At 40.2% G+C, this 15,744-nt stretch overlaps 1 protein-coding gene and 1 pseudogene across 6 annotated transcripts in view; both read left to right on the top strand.

Moving 5' to 3' along the window:
* The window catches only part of spred2b (sprouty related EVH1 domain containing 2b), a 161,519-nt gene that overhangs the window by 65,896 nt on the left and 79,879 nt on the right, over positions 1 to 15,744 (top strand). For 4 of the 6 annotated variants that reach the window (XR_015852433.1, XM_088351194.1, XM_088351198.1 and 1 more), the window contains exons 6-7: positions 4,968 to 5,129; positions 6,831 to 7,603. Coding sequence is in view for 4 of the 6 variants with exons in the window: in XM_088351194.1 (XP_088207320.1) it covers positions 4,968 to 5,129; positions 6,831 to 7,603 (935 nt within the window). In the remaining 2 variants the exon portion in view is untranslated. Of the gene's footprint in view, positions 1 to 4,967; positions 5,130 to 6,830; positions 7,604 to 10,591; positions 14,012 to 15,744 lie in introns of those variants that run through there. The other 2 variants (XR_015852432.1, XM_088351197.1) reach the window with 2 other exon arrangements.
* Positions 9,341 to 9,488, top strand: LOC148353465 (U2 spliceosomal RNA; annotated as a pseudogene).

Below are 15,744 nucleotides of genomic sequence, written 5' to 3' on the forward strand. Positions count from 1 at the left end.
TTTTTTTGAAATCTGTAAACTTGTTGAATATGAAAACAATGCTGAACTATATTGGATTCTTATCGAGCAGAATATTACTTCCTCTTTCTAGCCTATAGAACAGTGGTCTCCAAAGTGCCCCCTTAGGACAGTTGAGATGCCCATGGACCTGTTCTGAAAATAGCTCACCAGTGCAGGTATATTGTGTTTTTCTAGTAAAATTATTTTTTTAATGGTTGACTGAGTCTATTTGACCCTGTTTTTAAAAATTAACTATTTTTTTAATGGTTGACTGAGTCTATTTGACCCTGTTTTTAAAAATTAACCTGGTAATAACTTGGAGGAATTGTCAACGGAAAGAGAGGGGTCAACTTTAGCATGGGTGGATTTTGTGCTAATGAGAAGTAGTTCGGTTTAATTGCTGTTCAGTTTTAGGAAGTTGACGGTGAACCGTGATTTTATTTCAGAAAGGCAAGAGTTGAGATCAGGTGGTGAGACTATCGAGTTGGGTTTGCAGGAAAGGTAAAGCTGGGTGTCATCCGCAAAGCAGTGGAAGGAAATATTGAATATCCTGAAGATATGGAAGATATATGGCCTAGGGGGAAAAGGTAAGGTAGGTTATAAAAAGGGGGCCCCAGGACAGAGCCCTGGGGCACACCTGAGGAAACTGGATATCAGGAGGTTGTGGTTTCAACCAAGAAACTGATTATTTTCTTAGCTACCAGAAGCATAACCCTTGACCAGTCAATAACTCTGATGGCAAAATTCCCAAAACATAGGTCACTGGGTCCAACCGGAACTCCACACCAACAATTAATTTTATGTCTGTCTGAATACTTCTCCAGAGATTTAGTATCACAAGGCAAATTCCACAAAATATGTGTGAAATCCCCCACCCTCCCACTGTTCCGCCAACATAAATGTATTCTTATATTTTGAAGTGATAGAGGCAGTATAAAGTAATGCATTTTTACTTTTCATTCAAACTCCCTCCATGTCGGACTGCTGGTTGTTTTGTGTCCCTCTTTCAAAGTTTTCTCCCAATCGTCGTCTTTCATCACTAAATTAGCTTTTAGTTCCCCTTTTTTCCCTTAACCTCCATCACATCATTACTGAGATCCATTTGCAGAGCTTTATACAATTTTGAGATAACCCCTTTTATTGATTGTCCTTTTGAGTATGTTATCAATAATTCCTACACTTTATAGTTCACTTGGCGCTAATTAGTAACAAAAGGTGTCTCTTGGATAGAAAAAGTTTGGAGACCCCTAAATCAAAGATACTACTATACTTACCGCTAATAAGGCATGAGAGTACAGTATACCTTCATGATACGACATTAATCCGTTTTAAGGTCGGGATCGCCAATAATGGAAATTGGAATATGGAAATTTGCTAAAAGGGACCATAAAATAACAATAGTCAAGTCAAGTAATTTTTATTTGTATAGCCCTTAATCACAAAGAGTCTCAAAGGGCTTCACAGGTTATTACACATGAGCAGTTTAGGTCATTCATATGCTATAGAGTAGAAGTGAGTTTTAAGCTTAGATTAAAACATTTCTACTGAGGTTGCCAATCGGATCTCAGGGGGAAGAGCATTCCACAACACCGGTGCCCGGATGGAGAACGCTCTAAAACCAGCGTAACACTTCTTGGCTCTTGGGATCACCAGAAGACCGGCGCTCTCAGAACGAAGGCTTTCGGCCAGAACATAGGGGGAAATTAGATCTGAAAGATATGAGGGGGAAAGTCCATGTATGATTTTGTATAATAATAAGAGAACCTTGAAATCACATCTTAGGCTAACAGGGAGCCAATGCAGGTTAGCCAAAATTGGGGTGATGTGATCGGACTTTTTTGTCCTAGTTAAAAGCCTCGCTGCGGCATTTTGTACCAGCTGAAGACTCTTGAGTCTGGTCATCGGAAGACCGGAGAGTAGTGCATTACAGTAATCGAGACGGGAGGTAACAAATGCATGAATTATAATCTCCGCATCCGACTGAGACAGTATAGGACATATTTTAGCAATGTTACGAAGATGTGAAGAAAATTACTAGAACCACTTTCTTCCATGTGTTTGAAAGGACAGATCTGGGTCAAATGTGACACCTAAATTTTTAAGTGAGTCATTCTGTGTGATGTGACATTTGTCAATGTTCACAGCAGTTTTAGAGAATAAGTCGGGGCATTTAGATGGACCAATAACTAACATTTCGGTCTTTTCAGAGTTAAGACGCAAGAAATTGAGTGACATCCACTCTTTTATCTCAGTGAGGCAGGCCTCCAAATTTGCAGTTTAGTGTGGCAGATTCCTCCATCGGGAGATATAGTTGAGTGTCATCTGCGTAGCAATGGAAACTGATATTATACTTGCGAATAATATCACCTAATGGAAGCATCTAAATGCTGAAGAGAATGGGGCCAAGCACTGAACCCTGCGGAACACCACAGGTAACACTAGAGGGCTCAGATGTCATTTTGCCATATTTAACACAGTGCGTCCTATCTGAGAGGTAGGATCTGAACCATAAGAGGAGGTTTCCTGAGAGACCAATTCATTTTTCCAACCGTTCTAGTAAGATATTATGGTCCACTGTGTCAAAAGCAGCACTAAGGTCCAGCAGCAGCTAGTGATCAGCGAAGGCATAGCGCTCATTTCACATTGGAGTTATTGGAACTTTGGTTACCATGTCGCTGTGGGACTTCTGACTCTTTTTTTGAGTTGATCATCAACGGATAAGTTTACCTGCCATCATGTACAACGTGCATTCCTTTTGTGTCTTTGCTTCAATTTAGGTATGTGATTGTGACTTCTTTTTTTGGGGGCGGGGGTGGTGGCTTATCTCGCAATTAATATAATATGGTTGAGATAGCGCTCCGTGCATGCAGGCTCTCGAAGGCTTCCAGTTTGGTCTGGGTTAGCCCCCTTAGTAGTCGTCTAGCTGGACAGCCTGCCATGCTCATTGTTTTCTTTCTCCCGGCCGGGTTTGTGTTTGTTGCTGCCGTGGCTCCCAGTTATCCTGGCTGCTTTCTGTATGTTTTCACTCAGCCAGCCTCCTGTTTTTTCCGCCGATAGGTCCTGTTTCGTCCTCTATTGTAGTCGGCTAGCCGCCCAGGTGCCGGCTGGTTCAGCCAATGTTCGCTCTCTGTGTGTTACTTTTGCCAGTTCGCCTCCTTTTGGCTGCTTGCCATTTGTTGTACAATTGCTGCTTTGTATTCATATATTACTTTCTTTATTTGTCTTTTGTATTGAACTTCATTACTACCCAATACCCTATAGAGCGTTTGCTGTGTTTGTAAACAAATGTGATGTATTAAAGCTGTGCATGCATTGTTGAAGCAGAATAGCAGAATTAATGTCAGTTTATAGAAGCCTATTGAGACTAAAAGATTATAGATAGGAAAAGCTCAAAATAACACAAATTATGTGCAGCAAGAGAGCAACTTTATTTTAGCCAATAAAAATGCTTTTCAATTGGCGTTGGATTTCTTCCTTTGAAGGTACTGGAAAAAAATGTTTAAAAAAACATTGAAAGTGCTTGAATTTGGCCATGAAAAGTGTATAAACCAGACCTATTTCGGCTGCTGAATCACAGATAAATCGGGCTGTACACAAAATTGCCTAAGGGATTAAGTTTTGTATACGTTTTTTTTCATTGAAGTTTTGAAGAAAAACTTAACATAATGGGTTCCTTATAATACATATACACAACCATTTGCCCAAAGGGAGTATGCTGAAGCTGAAGCTTGCATTCCATTTATAGGAACAGCACAAACAAGGTGCTAATAGCAAGCTAGCGACTTGATATTAGTTATCAGGACCAAGAACAAAAAAAAAACGTTTTTTTGATCGGTGCTGAATTTCTTCCTTTAAAGATACTGGAAAAATGGCCTTGAAAGTGCTTGAATTTGGCCATGAAAAAAAGATTACAAACCCTATAGTATTATATTATTCTGTTTACAGAAATACAATTTAGATAGGCATTCGACTCAATTGCCATGGAAACTCCTCCAAATGTGTTGTGCATCAGTCTGTACAGCGATGCAGAACTACCTGCTTGGTTTGATACTTCCGTTTCAGGCAGATGCATACAAAAGTTTGCCCCATTCCCAAACGAGGAAGTAGAGGACTAAAAAACAAAGCTTGGCTTTCCTGTTTATAGTGATTCAGAGCTGCGCCTTCCTGTTTTTGTTTGTCAAATCGCATTGTCCTCTTCCCGGCGAATAAGCACCTTTATTATCCTCCCTTTTTTGTTGAATCCAACAACAAAGATGTTCTCAAACGCATCAGGGTTGATACACTTTTTTTCATGGCAAATCCAAGCACTTTTCCAATACTTTAAAGGGAAAGTTTTCCATTTTTCAAATACCTATAAAGGAAGAAATCCAAAGCCAAAAAACTATTTATTTTGTAAATTTTGTATTGTCTTGTTTATGAACACGGAAAACGCTCTATATGTGTTGGGTAATTATGGAGTTCAACACGGAATACAAATTTAAAAAAGTACTGTATGTATTTAAAGCCCAAAGGAGGGATTTTACTGTCTTGTTGTATGTGGAATGTTTTCCTACAGCACTTTGAGTCCCAATTTGTTGCCTGTAAAGTGCTTAACAGATTAGTTTGTTTTGATTTTATTTTACATCACACCCCAAAAAAAATTGACGAGCTGTTTCGGAGCCAAAAGCGCTGGCTCTTCTCATTAAAAGAATCGGAATTCCCATAACTAGTCTGAAAAACCCGTCCTCTTGGATGCGATAGTAGGGGACAGTAATGCTTCACATGTTAACTCAAAAATGAGGACTGGAGCCACCATCTTCAAAGTGTGGTCTATCGAGTCAGACTGCCATAAAGACAACAATGGAAATAATTTCAAGCATTTTCAAGCACTTCTCCCAAAATTCAATCATTTCCTGAAGCCAGAAAATTGAAATTCAAGGATTTTAAGCACCCATATAAACCCTGTTTGTTCTCCTTATCCCTTTTAGAATGCTACCGACAGCTCATCAAACTCCTCCTGCCAGAAGCTGGAGAGCTGCCTACCACCGCTCGAGTCCTCGCCTCTTCCGCGGAGGCATAGGTGCATGCTGGGATACCGTCACAACCTCCACGAAATGTACAGTCTCTCTGACAACTACATACTGGAACAGGTCAGAATTGGGTTCCATCCTTAGTAGGACAAACTACAGATTTATGTTGGAAATGAAGAACTTCTACCTGCCTTAGGGTAGACACACTCTTAGGACAGCTGAGGTGTGCACGGACTTGCTGTGAAAATAGCTCTCCAGTGCTGAGTCAATGTGAATTTCTCGTAAAATCATTTTTTTGTTTCTCTCTCTCTCTCTCTCTCTCTCTCTGTCTCTCTGTCTCTCTGTCTCTCTGTCTCTCTGTCTCTCTGTCTCTCTGTCTCTCTGTCTCTGTCTCTGTCTCTCTGTCTCTCTGTCTCTGTCTCTGTCTCTGTCTCTGTCTCTCTCTCTCTGTCTGTCTCTCTCTGTCTGTCTCTCTCTGTCTGTCTCTCTCTCTCTCTCTGTCTGTCTCTCTCTGTCTGTCTCTCTCTCACTCTCTCACTCTCTCACTCTCTCACTCTCTCACTCTCTGTCTCTCTCACTCTCTCACTCTCTGTCTCTCTCACTCTCTGTCTCTCTCACTCTCTGTCTCTCTCACTCTCTGTCTCTCTCACACTCTCTGTCTTTTCTCTCTTTCTTTGCACTATTATTTTGCCTCAAACTAACTTCTCTTTTTCTCCCTCCCTCTTTCTCTCTTTCCTTCCTTTCTTTATTTTCTCCATGTTTTCCTTACTCTTCTTTCCTTCCTCTCTCTCTCACCCTCTTTATTTTCTTTCTCTTCTTTCCTTCCCATTCTTTTTTTCCTAATTTCCTTTCCCATTTACTTCATTTTACCAATTTTTTTCCCCATTCACTTTTTTCACCATTTCCGTTCCCATTTTCTTTCTTTCTTTTTACTGAGTGTATATAGTCTTACTTATTTAATTGGGTGCTCTGTGTGGTGATTAGTAAAAAAAAAGTAACCCTCAGCTTGAAAAAGGTTGGAGAACCCTGCACCAGGACAATTTTTCTCTACAGCGCTGAAGCCAGTCTTTTGCCACTTACCCGTCCGTCCCCGTTAAAGTTAGGGTCTAAAGCTGCATCAACTAACTGATTAATTAAAATATTTTTTTAAGAGCATTGACAAGTAATTAGACTATCAATCTGTTGTATCACATGATTTATGAGCCACTAAGTAAACCAATGCAAATAAGAGCGCACACAAACTGTTCTAACGCTGAGAGTTGTGGTACCGCTTTGGTGCGACAGAGGGAGGCAAAACTGTTTTTGTAAATTAAATAAAGTTATCTTACAATTATTTTTATTATTAAACATTGCATCATTACAAACAAAAATGGCATGAAAGTTTCAACTTTGTAATGTTTTTATTTCATCATGAAACAAAGTTAACTATTTTCAAGGGAACAGAAAGTGCCACAGAAGAACAGTTTTTTTGTATGATAAGTCCAAATGTAATATGATTTTTGGAAAGTTTGGTAGGGAGAGTATCTTACATATTTGCAGTTGTATAGCATAACATTTTATGTTTTTGTTTATTGTCAAGTCAAGTGATAAACACTTGGATTTTTTTATTGTATTATATTAAAGTTGTTTTGTACACTATTTCTATCTGTCTTGAACGTCATTATTTGAATAAAGAGGAGGAAATTTAAAATGTTGAAAATAAATCTGATTTATCCATTAATCGTGAGAAATAATTGATTAATTAAATTAATTGTAAGTTGCAGCCCTAATAGAGATCCCTGCTGTAAACAGTTGAGAAACTAAAGCGTTCCCTTTCCACAGCCTTTGTCGAGGCTCCCTCACGTGACCTTTCAGGAGGATGAGGAAATCGTTCGTATCAACCCACGGGAACGCAACTGGGAGCGAGTGAGTGACCACGTCAGCGAACGCTTCCATGCCCGGCCCCCGGACCGCTCCTGGCTCACCGGTTACGAGGATTACCGCCATGCCGTCATGCGCGACAAATTTATCACGGCTGACGACACGGAATCCTACGTCCAGTTCGCCAAAACCGAGGCGCAAAAACACAACTACACGTACCCTCTAGCGCCCTCAGACTCGGACCCTGGGCTCGGACCCTGTACCGTTAAGGGCCATCAGGGCGGAACTTACCGCCAGGGTTTCGCCGTGGTCTCCACCCAGCCTCGGTCGTTCTTGCCCAGCTCCTCCTTGTCTGCCAATGGACGGAAGGGCCTCAAGGAGGACGGTCTGGATAGGGCCCACTGTGAGCACTGCGGCGAGGCCTTCCTGTTGGCGGACAACAGGCGAGGCAGGTGCCAGGACGCTCCGGACCCCATGCGGGGCTGCGTCCGGCGGGTCAGCTGCATGTGGCTGGCGGACACGATGCTCTACCATTGCATGTCTGACCCAGAAGGGGACTTCTCGGATCCGTGCTCCTGCGACGGGGGCGAGAGTGGTAGAGTGGGCACGCGCTGGTTAGCCTTGCTTGGATTGTCTCTGGTGGCACCCTGCCTATGCCTGTATCCGCCACTGAACGCTTGCCACCGGGCGGGTTTGGCATGCGGTTGCTGCGGAGGTCGACATAAGGCCATCAGGTGAGAAAACGAGAAAAAAAAACAGAGGCTAATGCAAGGGTAGGAAAAGACATGGTAGAAGTGCAGAGAATTTGCTTGGTTGCCTGAATGGTCCTGGAACTGAAACAGGCAAAAAAAGTTAAGAAAAACTACCACTACTACTTTCCGCACTATAAAATGCTCCGGATTATAAGGCGCACCCCCTGAAAAATGTTTTTTGTGATATTTTTTTCCATGTAGAAGGCGCATTAGACTATAAGGCAGGGGTGTCCAAATTTTTTTCCGAAAGCGGACCAGATTTGGTAATCTGAGAATTTTGAGGGCTGACTATTCGGCTCTGCATTTTTTGGACAGTCTTTAATAAATTCACCCTTTGTAAACGGTTTGCATTGCTTGGCGATCAGCATCGAGACCTCAACCTCGCCTTTGTAGCATTTTCATTTGACTCGAAGGGTATGGTGAAGAAGCGCTTCTGTCCTGTTAAAACAGCTTTCATTTACCTTTTCGCAGTGTTCGTTTCCAGCAGTGCCTCCTGATATTATATTTTTTGAAAACAGCTACAGTCTTTTGGAAAATTAGGCAGATGCACTAGTTTTGGATTTCAGGGAAACAATAGTCCATTGCCACTTGTCCTGGAAGCAGCAGCCCTCAGTCAACTTTCCTTTTTTAATTTACAGTAAGAAATTGTGTGGGCTAAAATTATTACAGATAGCCAAGGGCAAGGTGGCCAACGGGGTACTGCCATATTCTGTTGAAATGTTGAATTCAAATTTATTTATTTTTTTTGTACAAATTTACAGTATTTTATACTGTGGTCAACATTACTAGTAGGCCGCATATAATTCATTTTATGACTGAGGCCGCGGTCCAGTCAAAATTAGATCACATAGATAGATAGATAGATAGATAGATAGAAGGCTGCTAGAAGACAAATGGTATTAAAAACACCGTAAGGGCTACGATTGCACAAAATTAACAAAAGTGCAGTATTTGTATATCTGGAAGGGGATTGAACCCGGATGGCAGTGGTTAGCGTGCCAGATTCTTTTCACAGACGACACACGAAAATACATATTTTTATAAATCTAATAATCTCACTGTTTTTAATCACAGTTCCAAATTGTTGATGTTATTATTTGGCCAGGTTGCGAGAATATTGCCACTCGTTAAACTGATCCGTATTGTGTCGCCGACTTGCTAAATCTTTACCAAGCATACGAGATTCTGAACTGAATGCAGAGCAAAGCTTTGTGGGAAGTAATTCAGTCATCTTGAAAGATTTTAATAAATGAATGACCATGCGTATTCAAATCGTTGGTCACTTACAATGCTCAGTTTGAGCTGAAAAAAAAAGTGTTTTTTCATTTTTCTAATATATCTAGTACCTTGACTAAAAATAGTGTGGTAATAAAACATAATGCCTTTTTATGCATCATTTATTTTAGGGATCAACCAATATGGGTTTTTCAGGGCCAATAATTCCAGAGCTTCCTCTGTCCACTCCACGCATCGGCCCGGTATTGCAGTACCTCCGGGAACGGTGCATTCGCAACGATCGCAGCAAGGCTTTAGGGCTAGGACCTTAGCTTGGCCTTTTGGCTGAGAGTAAGTGTCCTGGCTCCTAGGCTTTGTAGCGTATTATGAACTGACCGATAACGGATAATGGATAATGAATAACGAAGATAGAACAATAACCCTTAAAAACCCCCCCACACAAGTAGAAGCTTTTAAATCAGCTTTAACCTTGATGCCAGGTCCTTAGCTTGGCCTTTTGGCTTTGATGCTAGTTCCTTAGCTTGGCCTTTTAGCTGTGATTTTTGCATTCCGGAGATGGAATAAGAGCTTGCTCTGTCCACTCCACGCATCGGCCCGGTATTGCAGTACCTCCGGGAACGGTGCATTCGCAATGATCGCAACAAGGCTTTAGGGCTAGGACCTTAGCTTGGCCTTTTGGCTGAGAGTAAGTGTCCCGGCTCCTAGGCTTTGTAGCGTATTATGAACTGACCGATAACGGATAATGAATAATGAATAACGAAGATAGATAAATAACCCTTCAAAACCCCAATATCAACAGCGTCTGCTTCACGGCCAGAAATTTCTGACCACTCCATGCATCGGCCCGGTATTGCAGTACCTCCGGGAACGGTGCATTCGCAATGATCGCAGCAAGGCTTTAGGGCCCGGACCTTAGCTTGGCCTCTTGGCTGAGAGTAAGTGTCCCGGCTCCTAGGCTTTGTAGCGTATTATGAACTGACCGATAACGGATAATGGATAATGAATAACGAAGATAGAACAATAACCCTTAAAAACCCCAAACCCCAATCATTAGTCGTAAGGGTAGGCAGAAAACTGATAATATGGAGCCAATATTCATCTGCTGTAAAAGCTCGAAATTACAGACGCTATCCTACTTATGAACTAGAGTGCTACAGTAGGTTCTGGATGATCGTTCGTAAGTTACATTTGTTCGTAGGTTTCTTCAGTGCTATATTTTGTATGGAATGTATTTTTAAGGTTTATAGTATAAGTATGTTTAAGCCTTGTATAAGTAACCTGTATTGTTTCAAAACTGAAAAATAAACGTTTATTAAAATAATATGCAAAGCAGGCTCAATGATAAAGCATCATAGTGGAAAACAAAGCTACACGTTCTGTGGTCTGTGAAGCCCTTTGAGACTCTTTGTGATTAAGGGCTATACAGACAAACATGACTTGACTATAAAGATAAGTTTAACTTACTTTTGGAAGACTTAGACGACTTCCTCCTCCATGGTAAAAAGTGGACGAAAAAAAGCAATCCAACCATTTTCTCAACCGCATCAAGCTTTCTTATTCAACTTTCATTTCAGGAGAGACGGCTTGCCTCTTCTTTACACTTTACACCAACCATATCGACTGGATGCACGAGATATTAAACAATAAAAATTTCAAAGTTCTTGGCGTGCTAAAGATACAGTGCATTGTGTTTACACACGAAATTAGTATTTAAAAGCCGGATTTCTTCTTCAGGGCTGGTGCTGGGTGACCTCTCACAGCGCCACGCGGCAGAAAGAATCACTACAGCACTGCTCTCTACTGGGAAAAAGGTGCACACAATAGAAATGTTCGTATCTACCGTTTTGCGTAAGTCAAATGGTCGTAAGTAGGGGAGCGTCTGTTGTCCAGATTTTTAATATTGCAAAGAGAAACAAAGAACATTTGTTGTAAATTCAAATAAAACTTTGATAGCTTTCTGTAACCTTTTACAGTAAATATATTAGAATTTCAACACAACTATCATGAGTAGACCCAAAAAACTTTGCAGGAAACAAAATTGGATAGCTCCCTGACTTTTTTTCCTTGCAATATATAAATACAAATGTCAATCTAACGAACACGACTCAAAATATATTATATATATTTATATACCGGAGCCATATCCCCCTAGTGTGAGGTGGCTAGTCAAGAACACATTCATATTTCTGACTTTCTGGGAGATTGATACAGAGGAGGGGATCCCCAGCCCCCTCGCTCAACCCAACTGATGTGTTGGGAGTCATTCGGGGACCAGACCCCCCAATTCCAACCTCTATTGCCGAGCGCCAAGCAAGGAGGCAATAAGTACGAATGTTATAAGTCTTAGGCTTGTACATAGGCTTGAACCAGCAACCTCCCAGTCTCGGGGCAGGCGCCCTACCCCCAAGGCCACCGAGCTGACTGACAATAACTTAAAACAAAAGGGGCATCAAGATTTTGACAGCGCATCCAAATTAAAAGTGTCAGCACTCATGTTTTAGAGCCAGATTGGAACCTTCAACTTAAGCGTGCTTTTTATGATTTCTCTCACAAGCACACACGCTTGAATGACTAACTAATGTTATGTTAAGAGCTAATAATTTGTCTCCACCTTAAAGTGCTTACTTAAAGCTCTACATATACTGTATGTAGCACATATGCAGGTACTGAGCCCTGCCGCCCCTCAAAGGGATTTCAAAACACAATAAAATGGATTTATTCATGTGTAACACGCATATCTCTGTCCCCAAGATAAGAACTATAAGTTTGGATGCACATTATAGAGGTTTTACAGTAGGGCAATACCGTGTAGAGCAATGATTCATCAGTCGAAAAATATTGCTGATCACATTTGCACAACATTGGCTATGCAATAAGATGTGAACCCGAATTGCTGCTGTGAGAGCGCATACTCTAAACTACTAAAGAGAAGGGGTCTCTAACATGGTGTCTGCAGGCACCACGGTGCCTCCTAAAGATATTTGGGGTTCCCACAGGCCTTTTATGGAAATAGCTCACCAGTGCCCGGTCTTTGTGATGTATTTTTTTTTGGTTGACTGATACCATTTAACGCCACTTTTATTAATTAACCTAGTAACAACATGGTATTAACATGATAAGATGCTATCTTAGAAATTCAAATAAATAAATTCCAGTTCATGCCCTTCATGGCCAAAAAAAAAACTATTTAAATATTGATAATTATTATTTTTAAGCAATTATTTTTTAGCTATTTAGGAGGCTATCTAGCTAGCTTTTTACATTTTTGCATGCCAACTAGCTAACTTTACCTTTTTTTTTGCTAGTTATCAAGCTAAATTCTGGCTTCCTTTCTAGATAACAATCTAGGGTTGTTTTTTTTGCTTTCTATCTGGCTAATTAGATAGCATTTTACTATTTCAGCTAAAATATTTAGCTCCATTTTAGTTTTCTATGTGTTTACCTTTCTAGCTAACTACCAAGTTACCATTCTAGCTATTTACCAAACCATCTAGCTAAGTGGCTATTTTAAAACTTCTTATCTAAGTGGGTGTCCTTTGCGCTAATTAGTAACAAAAAGTCTGTTTCCAAAAAGTTGAAGACCCCTGTAAGAAAAGGTTTCACTTTTAGCTCATCACACTATTTATACTCACGGTACGATGTTGTACAATGTTGTTTCTGGCTGAACTCTTTGCAATAATGCCCCATTACAACATTGTAGGGCATGGCACCGTGAGTAAAAATAGTACGATGACAAGATAAAATATGCCTTTGCCTGTGTCATCTATAACCATAACAGTCTAATGTTTGGAATATGACGCCGCATCTGCTTCACGGCCAGAAATTTCTGGCCGTGGTTGCCCAACGGCATCTGCTTCACGGCCAGAAATTTCTGGCCGGTGCATTCGCAATGATCGCAGCAAGGCTTTAAGGCTAGGACCTTAGCTTGGCCTTTTGGCTGAGAGTAAGAGTCCCGGCTCCTAGGCTTTGTAGCGTACTATGAACTGACTGATAATGGATAATGAATAAAGAAGATAGAACAAATAACCCTTAAAAACCTGGCCTACAATAAATGCGGCCAAGTATTGCTACTACTACATAAAAATATTCATGCTGAAACTAGTTAATGTGTTGGGCACAGTAGTTAGAAGTTAAAAGTAGTTAGTTATAGTTTCTCACTACTTATTCCAAAAAGTTAGTAACTGGATTACTACTACTACTATTACAAACCCTTTCAACTTAAGTTGCTGTATGTCAAAGAATTTTATATTTTCGGAGCAGTTTTTGAGCCGGTTGAATGGAGAAGAACAGTCTGGTATCTAGTAATATTTTTTGCACCTGGCCAGAAACAGATTTACTCTACACTTAAAGTGCAACTAAAATAAATAGTAAACGATATCATAAAGTAATAATCAGTAACAAACAATATAAAAGTGAGTTTAATAAATTAAATCTCTCTCATGACCTGAGACAGCTGGTCAAGTAAATATATGCTACTTAGAGTATTTTGTTCAGAACAAGAGTCAACTGTAAAACAACATAAAGTGGGTTTCACTCTATAGAATAAATCACAATCTCTGGTCAGTGCAACTGCTCAAGGAGACATTCTACTGTGTTTCAAGTAAAATCTCTAGTCAGAGCAACTGTTAAAGGAAACATTCTACTGTGCTTTAAGTATTTTTCACACAACAAAAGTCAACAGTTCAACAATATAAAGTTTGTTTAACACTGCAGTGTAAAATAAATTATACCTACAACCTGAAACACTGGTCAAGTAGAAATAATTGTTACGGTGCATGTGCGCTATATCCCATAATGTTTACAGTTGTACGTCATGGTTTTCTTGGGAGTGACCCGTAAATACACACCGGTTCATCTCAAGACACCTTGTCTCAATTTATTCAAAGTAACGTACCACTTTTGACCGTCGGTAACGGTAACGGCGTTGTAATGGAGTTAGATTACCCCGTTACTGAAAAGATAACACTGTGACGTAACAACATTATTTATATCAGCGTTATTCCCACCAGTGCTAATTAAGAAGGGGTAAGACATAATTATCAGGCTGACCGTTGTCAGTCTAATATCAGCCTAAAACCATGTCACAGTTTTTGGCCCGATAGGAAAAATATACCGATAATTATTCCCCTCCTCCCACAATAAAATATTCAATCAGCCGACTGGGAGGTTCGGGTTCGCGCCCCGGCCGAGTCATTCCTTAGACTTAAAAAGTGGTCGGCGGCGCCCTCTCTTGGCTGCGGCTGCATCGGGTCAGATGCAATCGACATTTCGTTCTGTGTACATTGTTACACAGAATGACAATACAAGGAAATTATTATTATTATTATTATTAGATAGCATTTATGTCTAATGATGTTTTTATGTAATTGTACCAATACTTGGTCTCCTCTCTTTTATGTTGTCATCTGCGCAAGCGATGGAAGAGCTTAAGATCAGTTGCATGGTTCACATGTTTACAGGCTGTTGTGATTGTACGGGCTTCGGAATTGTTCTCAGTACAGTGCATGAAGTTTTGTTTGGAGAATGTTTTTGCCATACTCCTGCGTTTGTTAAAGACAATTTGATAAATATTGACTAGTGCACTTGTTTATAAACCCTTACGGTTTGTCACGGTCTCCAGTGACCCCCTTTCCATGTAATAACTGATGTGTTTTAGGGACATGACATCTGATTACAATAGGAATATAAGGCTAAGGATGCATATAATATTTATTAGTATGTTGTTTTAACTATATTGAGTAATACTTCTTGTTTTTTTGGGGTCAGGACTGAGTTAATCATGGGTCAAAATTGCCCCGCTAACAACGATTAGTGGTGCCAATTTCTAACAACATGAGGGTTAAGATTGACAGCTGCAGACACAGTCAGCAACAGGTGTCTTAATTGCAGCGCAATGAACTTTTCTTTTTGTTCTTTTCTTTAAGAAACACATGAATGGGTTCATTTATATGGCTGTTTAAACCTGCAGCTTAAAATCCAGTGCGGCTTTTACAAAAACAAAGTTGATTTGTTAATCAGGTGCGCCCTGTAATCCGGAATTTACGGTATGTTCCTATTCCCCAATTGCTGTCCTGCTTTTAAACTAGACTTCAAACATTTGAGTTCACATGCTATCAGTCAAAAAAATTCCAAAGATATTTTTTATTCTTATAAGCCACCAGCAAGGAAAGGGGGGTTTTGGCATTGTGGGTTGTTTGGAGTGCCTCCAGTCACACTTGCCAATTCTTGTTTAAACTATTATTCCAAAAGGTGCCTCAGATAAAATCCCTCAAATTCGGAAACCCTGTAAATTCAAAATGTGAAATTTTTCCCCCTCTTTCTGCCACTTGCCTTAACAAAGATTTCCATAGCAGAACATGTCAAGTCTGGTGACAGACTTGGTTGAAACTATTTTTATACTTCAAAATAACTTTTCTGCGACGTACAATCGGCCAATGGCCACCAATCAAAACAGAGAAGCGTCAACACAAAATCCCCAAAACTGAATTTGTAATGTACACTTTCGACCAAGTATGTAGGCAGGTGGCAAAATACTGTCACGTTAATGACAATTGTAAGCATTGATTTCTGTTTGCTTTTAATATTACTTTGAGTGTTTTTGTTTTTTTGTCATCTTGAAATGTTTTCCATGTTTGTTAAATCATGCTAAAAGCAATATTAGCACCGTGCCATAAGTGATGTGAATAAAACCATACAACTACAAATTTTTGCCCGTCTTGAAATACACACCACAGTTTCATATCAATCAATGTATTGGATGAAATCCACTGTGGGAGTAGCTATTGACTCTCTACACGTCACATCAGTTGCCTTCCTTGTCAGGATGAGAGCCATGACGGTTGGCAAGAAGCACCCTAGCGGACTGTAAATGAATGAGCATTTGAGTT

This window comes from Urocampus carinirostris, chromosome 13, assembly GCF_059441175.1.
Source record: "Urocampus carinirostris isolate Australia breed hairy pipefish chromosome 13, RoL_Ucar_1.0, whole genome shotgun sequence".
Lineage (NCBI taxonomy): Eukaryota > Metazoa > Chordata > Actinopteri > Syngnathiformes > Syngnathidae > Urocampus > Urocampus carinirostris.